The sequence below is a fragment of the Chiloscyllium plagiosum genome, chromosome 29 (assembly GCF_004010195.1).
Source record: "Chiloscyllium plagiosum isolate BGI_BamShark_2017 chromosome 29, ASM401019v2, whole genome shotgun sequence".
Classification (NCBI taxonomy): Eukaryota; Metazoa; Chordata; class Chondrichthyes; order Orectolobiformes; family Hemiscylliidae; genus Chiloscyllium; species Chiloscyllium plagiosum.
Window position 1 is genome coordinate 7,887,883 of NC_057738.1, and position 14,679 is coordinate 7,902,561.

Consider the following 14,679-nt stretch of genomic DNA (forward strand, 5'->3'; position numbering starts at 1 on the left):
GGCCTCCGAATAGTTCCAGAGATGTACAGAGAAGGATAGCAAATATAATTCTAGGTAGGAGCGAGAGTAACTGGGTAGGTGTTATGGGGACTTTAACTTTCCAAATATTGACTGGAAACGCTATAGTTTGAGTACTTTTAGATGGTGGCTGAAAATGTGTTGCTGGAAAAGCGCAGCAGGTCAGGCAGCATCCAGGGAACAGGAGAATCGACGTTTCGGGCATAAGCCCTTCTTAGATGGGTCAGTTTTTGGCCAGTGTGTGCAGGAGGGTTTCCTGACACAGTGTGTAGACAGGCCAACAAGGGGCGAGGGCACATTGGATTTGGCATTGGGTAATGAACCAGACCAGTTGTTACATTTGGAGATAGGTGAGCACTTTGGTGATAGTGACCACAATTTGGTTACATTTACTTTAGCAATGGAAAGGGCTAGGTATATACCACAGGGCAAGAGTTATAGCTGGGAGAAGAGCAATTATGATGCAATTAGGCAAGATTTTGGATGCATAGGATGTGCAAGGAAACTACAGGGCTTGGGCACAATTGAAATGTGGAGCTTATTCAATGAACAGTTACTGCAGGTCTTTGATAAGTATGTACCGCTCAGGCAGGGAAGAAGTGGTCAAGCAAGGGAGCCGTGCTTTACAGAAGAAGTTGAATCTCTTGTCAAGAGGAAGAAGAAGGCTTATACTAGGATGAGACATGAAGACTCAGTTAGGGAGCTTTAGAGTTACAAGTTAACTAGGAAAGACGAAAAAGAGAGCTGAGAAGAACCAGGAGGGAACATGAGAAGTCTTTGGCAGACAGGATCAAGGAAAACCCTCAAGCTAACTATAGTTGTATCAGGAATAAAAGAATGACTGAGTAAGATTGGGCCCAATCAAGTCCTTCCTGAAGAAGGGCTCATGCCCGAAAGGTCGATTCTCCTGCTCCTTGGATGCTGCCTGACCTGCGCTTTTCCAGCAACACATTTTCAGCTCTAATCTCCAGCATCTGCAGTCCTCACTTTCTCCCAGTCAAGGATAGTAATGGGAAGTTGGGCATGGAGTCCGAGGAGATAAGGGAATCTAATCTGTAAAATGAATATTTTTCGTCACTATTAGCACTGGAAAAAGATAATGTCGTTGAGAAGAATACTGAGATACAGGCAACTAGACTACATGGATTTGAGGTTCACAAGGAGGAGGTGTTAGCCATTCTGGAAAGTGTGAAAGTAGATAAGTCTCCTGGGCCAGATGGGATTTATCCTAGGATTCTCTGTGAAGCCAGGGAGGAGATTGCAGAACCTTTGGTTTTGATCTTTATGCTGTCATTGTCTACAGTAATAGTGCCAGAAGACTGGAGGATAGCAAATGTTGTCCCCTTGTTCAAGAAGGGGAATAGAGACAACCCTGGTATTTATAGACCAGTGAGCTTTAATTCGATTGTGGGTAAAGTTTTGGAATAGGTTATAAGAGATAGGATTTATAGTCATCTAGAAAGGAATAAGTTGATGAGGGATAGTCAACATTAGTTTTGTGAAGAGTAGGCCGTGCTTCGCAAATCTTATTGAGTTCTTTGAGATAGTGACTAAACAGGCGGATGAGGGTAAAGCAATCGATGTAGTGTATATGAATTTCAGTAAGGTGTTTGATAAGGTTCCCCATGGTAGGCTGTTGCACAAAATACGGAGGCAAGGGATTGAGCGAAATTTAGTGATTTGGATCAGATATTGGCTAGCTGAAAGAAGACAGAGGGTGGTGGTTGATGGGAAATGTTCATCCTGGAGTTCAGTTCCTAGCGTTATACAGCAAGGATCTGTTTTGGGGCCACTGCTGTTTGTCATTTTTATACATGAGATGGATGAGGGCATAGAAGGATGGGTTAGTAAGTTTGAGGATGACACTAAGGTCGGTAGAGTTGTGGTGAAGGATATTGCAGGTTACAGAGGGACATTGATAAGCTACAGAGCTGGGCTGAGAGGTGGCAAATGGAGTTTAATGTGGAAAAGTGTGAGGTGATTCACTTTGGAAGGAGCAACAAGAATGCAGAGTACTGGGCTAATGGTAAGGTTCTTGGTAGTGTAGATGAGCAAAGGGATCTCAGTGTCCACATACATAGATCCCTGAAAGTTGCCAGCCTGGTTGATAGGGTTGTTAAGAAGGCATATGCTGTGTGAGTTTTTATTGGTAGAAGAATTGAATTTTGGAGCCACGAGATGATGCTGCAGACATACAACACTCTGGTGTGGCCCCACTTGGATATTTCATATAGTTCTGATCACCACAGTATCAGAAGGATGTGGAAGTTTTGGAAAGGGTTCAGGGGAGATTTACTAGGATGTTGCCTGGTATGAAGAGAAGGTCTTATGAGGAATGGCTGAGGGACTTGAGGCCGCTTTCATTAGAGAGAAGGAGGTTGAGAGATGATTTAATTGAGGAGAAAGTGAGGTCTGCAGATGCTGGAGATCAGAGCTGGAAATGTGTTGCTGGAAAAGCGCAGCAGGTCAGGCAGCATCCAGGGAACAGGAGAATCGACGTTTCGGGCATAAGCCCTTCTTCAGGAATGGGGAAAGTTTGTCCAGCAGGCTAAGATAAAAGGTAGGGAGGAGGGACATGGGGGAGGGGCGTCGGAAATGTGATAGGTGGAAAGAGGTCAAGGTGAGGGTGATAGGTCAGACGGGAGTGGGGGCGGAGAACCCTATGTGGCCTCCTCTATATTGGGGAGACAGGCCGGCTACTTGCGGAGTGTTTCAGAGAACACCTCTGGGACACCCGGACCAACCAACCCAACCACCCTGTAGCTCAACATTTCAATTCCCCCTCCCACTCCACCAAGGATATGCAGGTCTTTGGACTCCTCCATCGTCAGACCACAACAAAACGACGGTTGGAGGAAGAACGCCTCATCTTCCGGCTAGGAACCCTCCAACCACAAGGGATGAACTCTGATTTCACCAGTTTCCTTATTTCCCCTCCCCCCACCCTGTCTCAGATGATTTAATTGAGACATATAAGATAATCAAAGGGTTTGATCGGGTGGATGGTGATGGCTAGCATGAAGGGACATAGCTTCAGATTGCGGGTTGATAGATATAGGACAGATGTCAGAGATAGTTTCTTTACTCAGAGTAGTAGGGGCATGGAATGCATTGCCTGCAACAGTAGTAGACTTGCCAACTTTCAGGGCATTTAAAAGGTATTTGGATAAACATATGGATGAAATTGGAATAGTGTCCAATAGGTAGACTTCAGATTGGTTCCACAGGTTGATACAACATCGAGGGCCACTAATGTTTTGTGTCACTTTCTCCCCTCCCCCATGTGCAGTTTTAATGGAATACCATCCATGTAATTAAATTTAATATTACCTCATGCTGCCATACCAGTGGAATGTTAGACCATTTACACTGGCTATTTTATCTTGAAGCAATTCTGAAGCATGGATGAAAATAGCATCATGTTATAGAGGAAAGTACAATAGAAAGCAATTGTGGCAGTATTGACTCTTCACTAGAGCATTTTTGAATTAATCTTGTCTGTCCTTGCTTTTGTCATATCATTACTTGATCCTACTTCAAATATTTGTCCACTTTTCTCTTCAAAGGTGCAATGATTTCATCCGCAATTATTCTTTGTGGAAAATAATTTCATCCTCTAACAACCATCTCTCAAAAGTAACTATTCTGCTCACTCTTTTAGTGAAACCATTTGTCCACAGTCACTGACTCTCAAAGCAGAGGAGCTAAGCTTTACCAACTCATCTTTGTATCAATTGCAGACGTAGCAACAACACCCTCAATTCCTTTGTCCTGATTGTTAACGTATAACATAAATAGTTGTAGTCCCAATGTGGAACCAGCAGAACTCCATTGGCCAGCAGCTATGATCCTGAAAAAGATGTCTTTATCCAGACTCTGTGCCCTCTACCAGTCAGCCAAAAGAGAAACCAGAGCGTTTTGGAGGTAATTTAAACATTAGAAGCATCCATTTCCATTGGCATCAGAAGGAATATTGAAACAAAGAGTCAAAGAACAATAAATATGGGCAATTTTCAAATAGGCTTGAAAGTGTTTGGAATGATCAAGGACCCAATAAACAGAATAGCAGTTGTGATTCTTAATTGATTGGAAATTTTGAGTGCCATATGATTTAAGAAGGAACTGACTTAGGCAAATCTTCTTTGTCATCAGGATTGGCAATAGGTGGACGACATAGCAGTACTAGAAATATTGTGCAAATGTCTTGTAAACCAGTTTCAATATGTGTTTCCTAGTTATAGTTTACTATTGGGAATTGTTTGATGAAGTAATGCTTTTCCATTCCCACCAAGTGTAATCAACTTATGATTTTCAATTCTGACCATTCAACTGAAGTAATGTAAACCTACATACAATATATTGGAATATTTTGATTTTAGCTGCACACTAGTGTTAGCTTTGTTAGCTAAGTTAGTATAGGATCAGGATGCTGATAAATACATTGCCCACAACCTCTATTCATGCATAATGTTGTTTGAGTTTTTGTTATTAATGAGGAGCTGTATAAAGTACAACTTTAATGCCCATTCCCTTTTTATGTAACTTCAAAAAGCAGCAGACACTTTCATGGATATGCGTTTTGCATGAAGGCATGAACCAGGAGGCAATATTCAAGAGGAATTCCATGGTGCACAAAATGCTACAAGACAGAGATTGCCTTCAAGAGGGAATATTAAGTAATTAGTCAAGGTCATAGTAAGGAAGAAAGTAATAAATGTCAACTAAAGTTAGCATGGAGTATAAACATGCAAAGTGTGATAAATAAAACTGGTGAATTGCAGATGTTATGATTATAATGGAGGTTGCGTTCAAATATATGACTAGTTATTATATATTCCCATTTGGAAGGTATTCAGGAAAGATTGGTAAAGGAAAGGGACTAGTGGTGTTGATTAAGGAAAATGTTGCTATGCTGGAGAGAGTGGATAACCCAGCAGGGTCAAAGACAATTTATTTTACTGAAGCTAAGAAACAGAAATACATCAATTGTATCATTTGATGTAGTCTGTCAGCCAGAATAAAGTAGGAAAGATATAGTGGAATGAATTTGCAAGAGTATTACGGAAAGGTGTAAGCATTATATATTGGGAACTTCAGTTCTAGATTAAGCAATGATAATATGAAGGGCAAAGAGAAACAACTGTTCCTTGAGTGCATTCAGGACAATTTTCCAGAACAGTGCAGTCTACTCTCACAGTCAATATATATTGCCAAGAGGAAGGAATCCAGAGATCCTTAATGGCAAAAGAGATAGATAAAGAAGAAAAAGGTATTGCATCAGGTGAATCAAACAAATGAGAGGTAAAGAGAGAGTATGTCAGGAGACTGACAGCTAATACAAAAGAAATCCAGCAGGCATATAGACAATTAAAGGAAGGGTGTGGCCAATTTGGAAGTATGTAGAGGGCATAGCCAAGGTATCAAATGTAACACATTTACTTAGGGAAGAAGCTGCAGCACTGTACAGTGTCAAACAAGAGGTAGTTCAGATACTCAATAGGTTTAAACTAATTTGGTGTTGGTTATTGGCTACACTGAATGGACTTTGAGCTGATATGGATTGGTGCGCAAACGGAGAGTGGAAATTATGAAGATACAGGCCATAACTTTTCAGTCTTCCTTATACTCCAAGGTGGTGCCAGAGAATTGAAGAATTTTGCATGTTGAAATGGTGTAAAGCTAAACCCAGTGACTACTGGCCAGTTAGTCTAGTCTCTGTTAGGGAAAATTTTAACTTATAATTTAGGTCAATAATAGTCAGGCAGCAAATGTGGGTTAACGAAAGAAAAGCAGCATGGATTTGATCAGGGCAAATTGCATTCAACTAACCTGCTTGAGTTTTATAATACAGGTAATGCTGTTGATATGATATATATATGAACTTTCAAAAGACACTTGATGTGGGGTATCACATCGGACTTTAAACAAAGAGTTTGTGGAGCGAAAGAAGAGTAACAACATAGATGTGAAAATGGCTGAGGAACTGGGAACAGCAAGTAGTAAATAAATGATGTTTTTCTAACTGAAGAACCTTTGTAGTGGAGTTTCCCGTGGGTCTAAGATCTGACCCCTGCTGTTCCTGATTTCTAATAGTGATGTAGGCCTTGGTGATTGATTTATTGTTGTCACGTGTACCACAATCCAGTTAGCAGTAATGAAGCATATAGCTTAATGTTTGGAAGCATTGTGAACTTCAAAAGGACATAAGGAAAATAATGGAATGGGTAGACAAATAATAGAGTAAATTAAATGCAGAGAAATATGATGTGATTTATTTTGGTAAGAAGAACAAGGAGCGAGCATATAAAATTTAAATTATGACTCATAAGAGGTTCCAGAGCAGTGGAACTTGGACCTACTGATTCTTTAGTATAGTATAGATTCAGATTGCTGCTAATATATCATAGAGTATCCTAGGCTTAATAAGCAAGAAAGCTGTGGTAAATGTTTATAGAATATTGGTTTGGCTTTAACTGGAGAATTGCATCCTGTGTGCACCATCCTTCGGATGGGTGTCATGGTGTAAGGACAAGTACAGAAAAGAGTTATGAGAATAGTTCCAAACTTTAGTTGTGTAGATCAGAGAATTTTGACTGGCTGCCTTGGAGAAAGTTGTGAGAAAATTTGATTGAGATACCTAAAATCATGACAGGTCTGGACATTGTAGAGAGGGAAAAACAGTTTGAGCTGGCGTAAAGATCAAGAACCAGAGGCAAAGGATACAAGGTGATTAGCAAAGAGAGCAACAGCAACAAGTGATAAGGATTTGGAATGCACCGGCTGAAACGGTGGAGGAGCCATGTTTGATCACAGCATTCCACAGGGAGTTAGGATCTGAAAAGGAAGATATGCAGGGCTGTGGAGATAAGGCAAGGGACTGGCACTAAATTAATTGTTTTTTTTCAAAGAGCCAGCACAGACATACCAAGCCAAATCCTATGCTGTAAACGTTGTGATCTTGCAATTCTTTAGAGGTTCCTCAACCTCCTCTGACTAACTCGTGAGTCACTGGAGACTCCCCAATGAATAAGTTGAAATAAGGGCTTTATAAGTTGGTGTTAGGGGTGAATCTTAATCCATTAGTAATGCATCTGGTTCTAATATTGTTATAGAGCACAAAACCACCTAAAGCAAGGGCACCCAAAAAACATTGAGGCATGTTTCCTTTCTTGCTGATCATATTTCATGTGCAGGCCAACCATTTGACAAAGCGTGGAAAGCCACTACCACGCCAGGAATCCACAGAAATAGAGGTATTGGAAGAGAAACCTACCAAGCGTCTTGCTGTCACCGCCGAGGAACTGACTGAATTGGAGAGGCTGGAAGAGCTTGACACCTGCATGGTAAGTTTGACAGTAGAATAATATATTAAGCTCAGAGTTTGGAAAATGTATATCCCAAAGAAAGTTATAACCAAATTCCTTTTGATTTAAAAGAAATGAACTTTTTCAAGTTTGTGGAAATTATTTCCTTTATATAAGTATACTAATTTTATTATTTACTTATAGAAAACGTATGAATTTTACACACTTAAGGTTTTGGACAATATTGTTTTCGTAACAGAAGAAACCGTGAATACAGTTATCTATCCACCTTGTGTGGATAAGAGACAGCTGTTCACTTGTGTCAGTAGGAAGAGCTAAATAACAAAACATTCCAGCAAAGCCATTTCTCTGTGTAACCTTGGAAAAATATTCAAAACACATCAGCATTCGCAGCATGTAATAGGCATGTTGCAAACATGCTGTTGAAATCAGCAGAATTGACAACCTTTGAATTTGACAGTTACACATCATCAAAATTTCATAGCGATATTCTGGAGATTTTCAAAGCAGCAAAAAACCCACTGTGCATCTCAGTAAAAGAAGGTTAATGTGATTCTTAATCAGGGCTCAGCTGGAGCAGATTGCAGTATCAAAGCACACAAATTGTTGTGGACGGAGGATAGACTGAAGCCCTTAAATCTCATTCACCAATGAGAAATCAATGTGGTGTAATTTTTAATAAGGCTGTTGCATGGTCCTAAACCTCCATTAGTGTGTAGTCAATTTAAAAGTCACCGACACTGGACGTTGATGGAATTAAACTTGGTTTAGTATTTATTCAAGAACACTCATCTCGAATAGCTCTATCACTATATAAAACACACATGACACATCCAAGAATGATACAATTAAAAAATGGAGTGCACTGATACAAATATTTACACAGAAGCAGAATAACAGTTCACATGACTTCAGGGGTGCAGTGAAGGAGGAAGCTTTTTCCCACTCTCTCGAATTGAAGTTCAAATGGGTGGGGTCAAATCTGGATTACAGGGTCCCTTTGACTGTTCAGATTCTGAAAGCAGACCATAGTGATCCTTGGAGATCCTTTTTCTTTACAGGTGAACTGTGAGCTTTTTGAAACAAAGTAGAGGAGACTTTTTGAACCCTCACGTGTTGAAAAGGCAAGACGAGACAGCCTTTCTTAGTAGCTGTGATGTTGGTGTTCTACAGACTCTTAGTTTTTGGGTAAAATGATTTCACAATCAGGGTAGTTTCAATCCTGTGATGAATGGCCATTTTTGTATATTGAAAATAAAATGATGGTCTTTCATACTAACAAAATAGTTTTTTCTGTCTTCCATCAGAACAATTTAATTAGTCGAATCATAGCAATATAGAAGACCATTCAGCCTCTCCCTGTATTCAGTAGATTATGGTAATTCTATCTTAACTCGACATTCAGATGATTATATTTAGTGATTCATCAAGCTTGATAAAAAGAAGGTGAAGGATGTTAAACACAAAGGTCATTTCTTTTCCCCCAACTTCTGAGATTGACCAATGCTTTATGTTCAAATTTTCACTACAACAACATGCATTTATACGACACCTTTAATGTAATCAAGCGTCCCATGCCACATCACAGAAGTGTGGAACTCATCCCAAGACTGTTCACAGCTTAAAGAGCGGTGAAGGACATTGTACAACACAATAAAGTGTTTTTTTTTCCTTTAAAGTCAGTATCGCATTGGTTACTGCTCCTGCTATAACTTTAAATTAGTGGTTGAGTTTTGGATTCAGTTTTTTGTAATAGTAGGTCCAGCTGAGTAAGTAGTAACACTTAACTGATTTCTGATGTGTATTGCACAAATTACTTGGCCTCTGTATAATATTTGAGGAGAAAGTGAGGGCTGCAGATGCTGGAGATCAGAGCTGAAAATGTGTTGCTGGAAAAGCGCAGCAGGTCAGGCAGCATCCAAGGAACAGGAGAATCGACGAAGGGCTTATCTCCTGTTCCTTCGATGCTGCCTGACCTGCTGCACTTTTCCAGCAACACATTTTCAGCTCTGTATAATATTTGTGTATATGGCATATGAATTACATCCAGACCCAAATGAATCTCATATCTGGGACTAGATTTTTAATCTGAGGTCAGAAACCCATTTCTCAAATCACTGTCTGGGTTCTGACCCTGAACTGAGTCTGCAAGGCTAGTACAGTGTTATTTTGGCATATAAGTCTGTGATTGGATTGGAATGAAGCTTGTTGTCCAATGCAAGGGGCTCAATTGCAGTGCTGAAAGGCAAACAGCAGCTATGTTGGATCTTGCTGTTGCCTTGTAGAATGGAGCAGGTCAATAAATCCACAAAAGTCTGATGTTAGTGATTTTCAAATTCAGAACACACAGCAGCTTCATGGTTGTTGTCATCTAATAAGGTATTTAATCTGCCAATACCATTCAACAATGGTCCATGGAAGTGGCAGCATTGTGATCCCCTCTGTTTGAATTACCCTACATTTCTGATCTGGTTTTTCATCAGCCATGTCACACAAAGACTCTCAACATCACTATTTACAGTCTCCACTTTTGAAAAGTTCTTTCTGGCCCTCTCCAGCCCATTACGCTCTTGAAGGAGCTGCAAAGGCAGTAAATTGGCGATGAGGTTATTGGCCCCCTCCCACTAACCCCCAGCTGACTTACCAGTGCATCCCAAAAGCATCAAAAGACTGGCATGTTATCAGGAGCACTGTTTTCAAAATGTACCCATCCCTGACCTCAACCCCACAGGTTTTTGAATGATCAGTCCCTGAAATCTTGATCAGTACTTGTTTTCTAATACTATAGCCAAGGGTTGCCACAGTCAGTAATCCAAGAATTAATTGCATTCACAGTTGGACTAGTTTTAGTAAATTATTTGTTTTTGCTCAGATTGCTGTTCAAACTTAGTTGCATATTGGCAAAAACAAGATCTTCTGTGAATCAGCAATGTTGAGCTGTGTTTTAAAACCTATCATTTCTTGAAAAAAATTCCATTAAGCAATATTCTTCGTGGTTCGGAATGATAGCCTGGTGCAGTTTTATAAACATTGCTGCAAACAGGCTTATCACAAAAGAATGTTCATAAGAGTCCACGATCTGTGAGTAACATGGTTTTGAATATCTGAAAATGGCTTTTAAAACCATAAACATAGCCATTTGTTAGTTATATTGATGCACAATAGTCAGTCTCTCTGCAAATTAAAGGAACATTGTATTTTAAAACTTGTAAAAGATGCTTCAATGTAAGCCCCTCTTTGAAAGCCTTCCAACAGCCACAATTAGCCACAAGTTGCAATGGTAATTCATTTGATCTAAGTCATAATTCTGTGGTCAGGACCATTAGTAGGACTAATTTTAAGTTTCCTCAAAAAGCTCACCAGAACCGAACTTGGATTTGAAATTCCTCGTTCTTTTGCGTAGGGTTTGATTTGGAAGAGTCACTGCAACCTAGTGGAAGCCTCAAACCTGGATGTTTTAGTTTGTAATGAATGGACACTAAAATGTGAGGAACTATTGTCAAAAGAGGAAGCCGCTTGCCCTGATGCCTTGCTGATGGTTTTGTTCTTCTACAGCAACATTTTGAGCTTAAACTCCATCTGAGTTTGTTTTATTGAGTTTGTAAAGTTAGAGAAAAGCTCATTCCTGGTGATTTAACTGCTCCCACTGCAATTGGTATCCAAATAATACTTTTCACAAAATTGTTATGTGAGATGTAGTGCATACAGTTAGCCCACCTTTAATATGAGTGCATTGAGTAGTTTGAAAATAAGTAATTTGTTCAGTTAAGATTTCCATTATTGAAAACAAATTGAATTTAAGAAAGAGTATCTGTAGTTTGATTACAGGCAGTTTGCAGTCACGAAAGAGCATGATGCTCATGAACTCAATGAGAGAAATTTTACTGGATTTACTATAGCACTGTATCTCTCTTCTCTTTCTCTCTGCAGCCCTACTCTCTTAGCATGCAAATTGCTTAAAAAAAAACCTGATAATCCAGTGCACCTTTTTTTCTAGGCCATAACCTGATGACAAGGTTACTGCTCAATAATAATTTCCCATATATTAAACTTACCCAGAAGGTAGGCAATAAGGTGTTCATTTTAAAGGAGAATTAATACACCAAAATCAAGTTTTATCCTTTTCTGAATAGCTTTGTTAGGATTATTCTGATGATTAAATTCTGTATTTTGTTTGGAGTTACCATTTGAGGAGAAGGAATTTAGATTAGATTAGATTAGATTAGATTAGATTAGATTAGATTAGATTACTTTAGATTACCGGGTCTCTGGCGCTGTGAGGCAGCAGTGCTAACCACTGTGCCACCGTGCCACCCACAATTTATTCTTTGGTGATGGAATATTTCAAAATATATTTCTGTTTCCTTGAAAAATGTTTGCATGTTCCAATGCATTTGTCACACTTTCATCTGATTGGGTCAAATCTGAGGTCATAAGGTAGCAATAGTGACTGAACAGTCAGCAAACTTACTAATGACCAAGTGGCATTTTTCTCAGTAAGAGTCAATATTTTCTATTCACCTGGTATCATCCTGAATTAATCCAGCGCTACTGAACCATGGGTTATGCATGATTTTATAATGAGGCAGGACAAGAAGGCAAACCCCAGATTTACCTCAGCTGAAATAAACTCCACACTGTTGACATTATTCTGAACCACATAATAAATGTCTAGCCAACTGAGTTAACCAGTGAAAAATACTTTTCTTGGGCAATATAAAATATTATTGAGTATACACTTGAGTTAATCTGTCGACATGATGAGAGATAATGAAGTGCAAGGTAACTACAGTGACACTGTGGAATTTTTCCATGATTGAAGGTTCCTAGTGAGATGGTGAGAATGGGAAATAACTGAGCAAGTTGAGCCTGGAAAAATACTGGCCCCCTTCTGAGTAAGAAGGTCCATTGGGCAGGGACTTTCTTGACCCATCACCAATTAAGGCCCTATGTGGTTTGTTACTGGTCACTTAAGGGCTTCATCTTGACACAAGCTCGATTACCTGACTTCTCAATGAGTGAAAAATGTATCTAGTTTCTTAACTGGGAAGCCAGAATGACCTGCCTGCCAGATTGGCGGCGGAAGCCTCCAATTTCTCCAATCTGGGTTTCCTTCAACGCGTTCCAAATCAACAGCATCTACTACTTGGAAGGACAAGGGCAGTAGGAGCATAAAAACACTCCCATCTACAAGTTTCTCTCTGAGCCAAAAATCTATGTTTTAGTTCCTCCACTGTCACTAGACAAGATTCCTGAATCTCCCTAACAGGACTATAGGTTTACCTGCAACAAGTGATGGTTTAATAAGGTAGCTACCTTCCTGAGGGCAATTGGGGGCGAGCAAGTGATACATCCTGTGAAAAGAATAGTGGAAAAAAAAGGTAGTGTAATTAGCTCATTTCATTGAGCATAGAAACTTAATACATGACCTAAGTAAGCTGCTTAAAATATGAAAAGAATGTGATGGTGTACATAGGAATAATTAACAACTCTGCTGGGATGATTGTGGGTAAAAGGATTTCCTCAAATTCAAGTTAGCTCATTCAGAAACTATTTCAGGAAATACTTTTCAGGCAATGTTGGATGACTTGCTTCTTTTCCCAATATTCCAATGCTCCTATTAGTTAGTTTGGGTTGTTATAAGCCCTGAGCTATGGTGTTCTTGTATTGTAAAGCTGTAGGTGATGGTGCCACAGCTGTACTGTTCATGACTGGGTGAGATTGGCAGACCTCATGTTTTGTTTCTGTGTTTTCATCTGGATCAATACTGAAAGGACCATTCTCAGGGTCAAACCTTATGAGATGGGCACACTGATTGTAAGCGTTTTAGTGGACTTTGAATTCTTTTCCCTGTATCATTCTCCTAACCTTCATTTCCAGAGCATTATCTTGTGGGGGTAGGGTTTTGGTTTCAGTCAATGAATTAAGGTATGCAATTTCACCATTTGCTACATGCGTTTCAAATGTTTTAATTATGGTGTTATATATATCTATATCTCAATGTTACCATTTTTAATAATAGAGCTTGGCCATTTGGGAATGACTTGTTTTAGCTGCTGCCAGACATATCTTTGTATGAAGTGGTTCATCACTCAGAATGTTTACAATGCATTAAGCTAATGCTCACTTAAAAGAATAATCTCCTCTTGCAGTTAGCAAATACATCAATCATAATATCATCAGACTGATAGCACAACAGAGTAAGTGAGTTGTAGTAATAACCGTGACATTAATGAAAAGTAAGTGCAGTAACAAGAAAACATTTTGGCTACACATTTCTGATGTTTCTCAAGCTGTACAAGTTCAAATTGGTCTTGGCCGTTTGGAAACAGCATTTATTTCAAGATGTGATAGAAATGTTCTGTTCTGTAGAGAGATATTTCATTGGTATGGCACTATGCCATGTAAATTAGGGTGGTTTCTGGGTTCACTCCATGGGCAGTGCTGTGTTTGTTAATGTTAAACGTTGATGCAGTATGATAATTACAAATGATCTTACTGTCCCTTGGCTGCAGAGGAAAAACATGCACTAAACCTCCTCCTGATCACCTTCCAGTTATGTCGTTGGAAATGCATGTTCGCAGATGGAGACAGGCTGTTCACGGTCTGCAAATTATGTGAAACTGAGCCTGCGGACTATTTTCCAATATACCCATCATAAGTCAATTTCAATTCTGCAACTTTGAAATATGTAGTAACTAAACCGATTTTAATTTACTATGCTTGCAGTTTATTAGTCAAATATATAAAATTTTCACAATTCTTGAGGAAATATTTGGGGCAGCATAATATTTTATTGATGCCATTTGAAAACCTTGTGTGGTACATTTATCTGGCCCTATGACTGTATGAAGCATCTTAAGAAGTTAACATCTTTTATCTGTTCTTGTGATGTGAACAAATCAGGCAAGGCCAGCAATTAGTGCCCATCCCCAATTGCTGTTGAGAAGGTGATAGTGAGCTAACTCATGAACCACTGCAATCCAGTATGATGTGGATGTTTCAACACAGTGCTGTTGTGAGAGATTTTGACCCAGCAATTGGTGGAATGATAATACAACAGGCCAGGATGGTATGTATCTTTCAGGAAAGCTTATACATGGTGGCTCCTCATGTGCCAGCTACCCTTGTTCTCCTAGAAGGTGCAGCTTGTGGGTTTGGGAGATACCTTGGAAGGAACTATGGTGAGTTCAACACTACGTGGTGGAGAGACTGTATGTTTATGGTTGTGGATAGGATGACAGATAAATTAATTGCTTTATCCTGGATGTTGTCAGGTTTCTTGAGTGGTGGGGTTAGGGCTGCACTCATTACTCCCGTTTGGGAGCATACCATC

The 14,679-nt window shown here is 39.5% G+C and overlaps 1 protein-coding gene across 8 annotated transcripts in view; it reads left to right on the plus strand.

The window, feature by feature from the left end:
- The window catches only part of LOC122564345 (F-actin-uncapping protein LRRC16A-like), a 460,598-nt gene that overhangs the window by 368,205 nt on the left and 77,714 nt on the right, over positions 1-14,679 (plus strand). For all 8 annotated transcript variants that reach the window (XM_043719093.1, XM_043719091.1, XM_043719092.1 and 5 more), the window contains one exon: positions 7,212-7,361. In XM_043719093.1, coding sequence (XP_043575028.1) covers positions 7,212-7,361 — 150 coding nt within the window. The remainder of the gene's footprint in view (positions 1-7,211; positions 7,362-14,679) is intronic.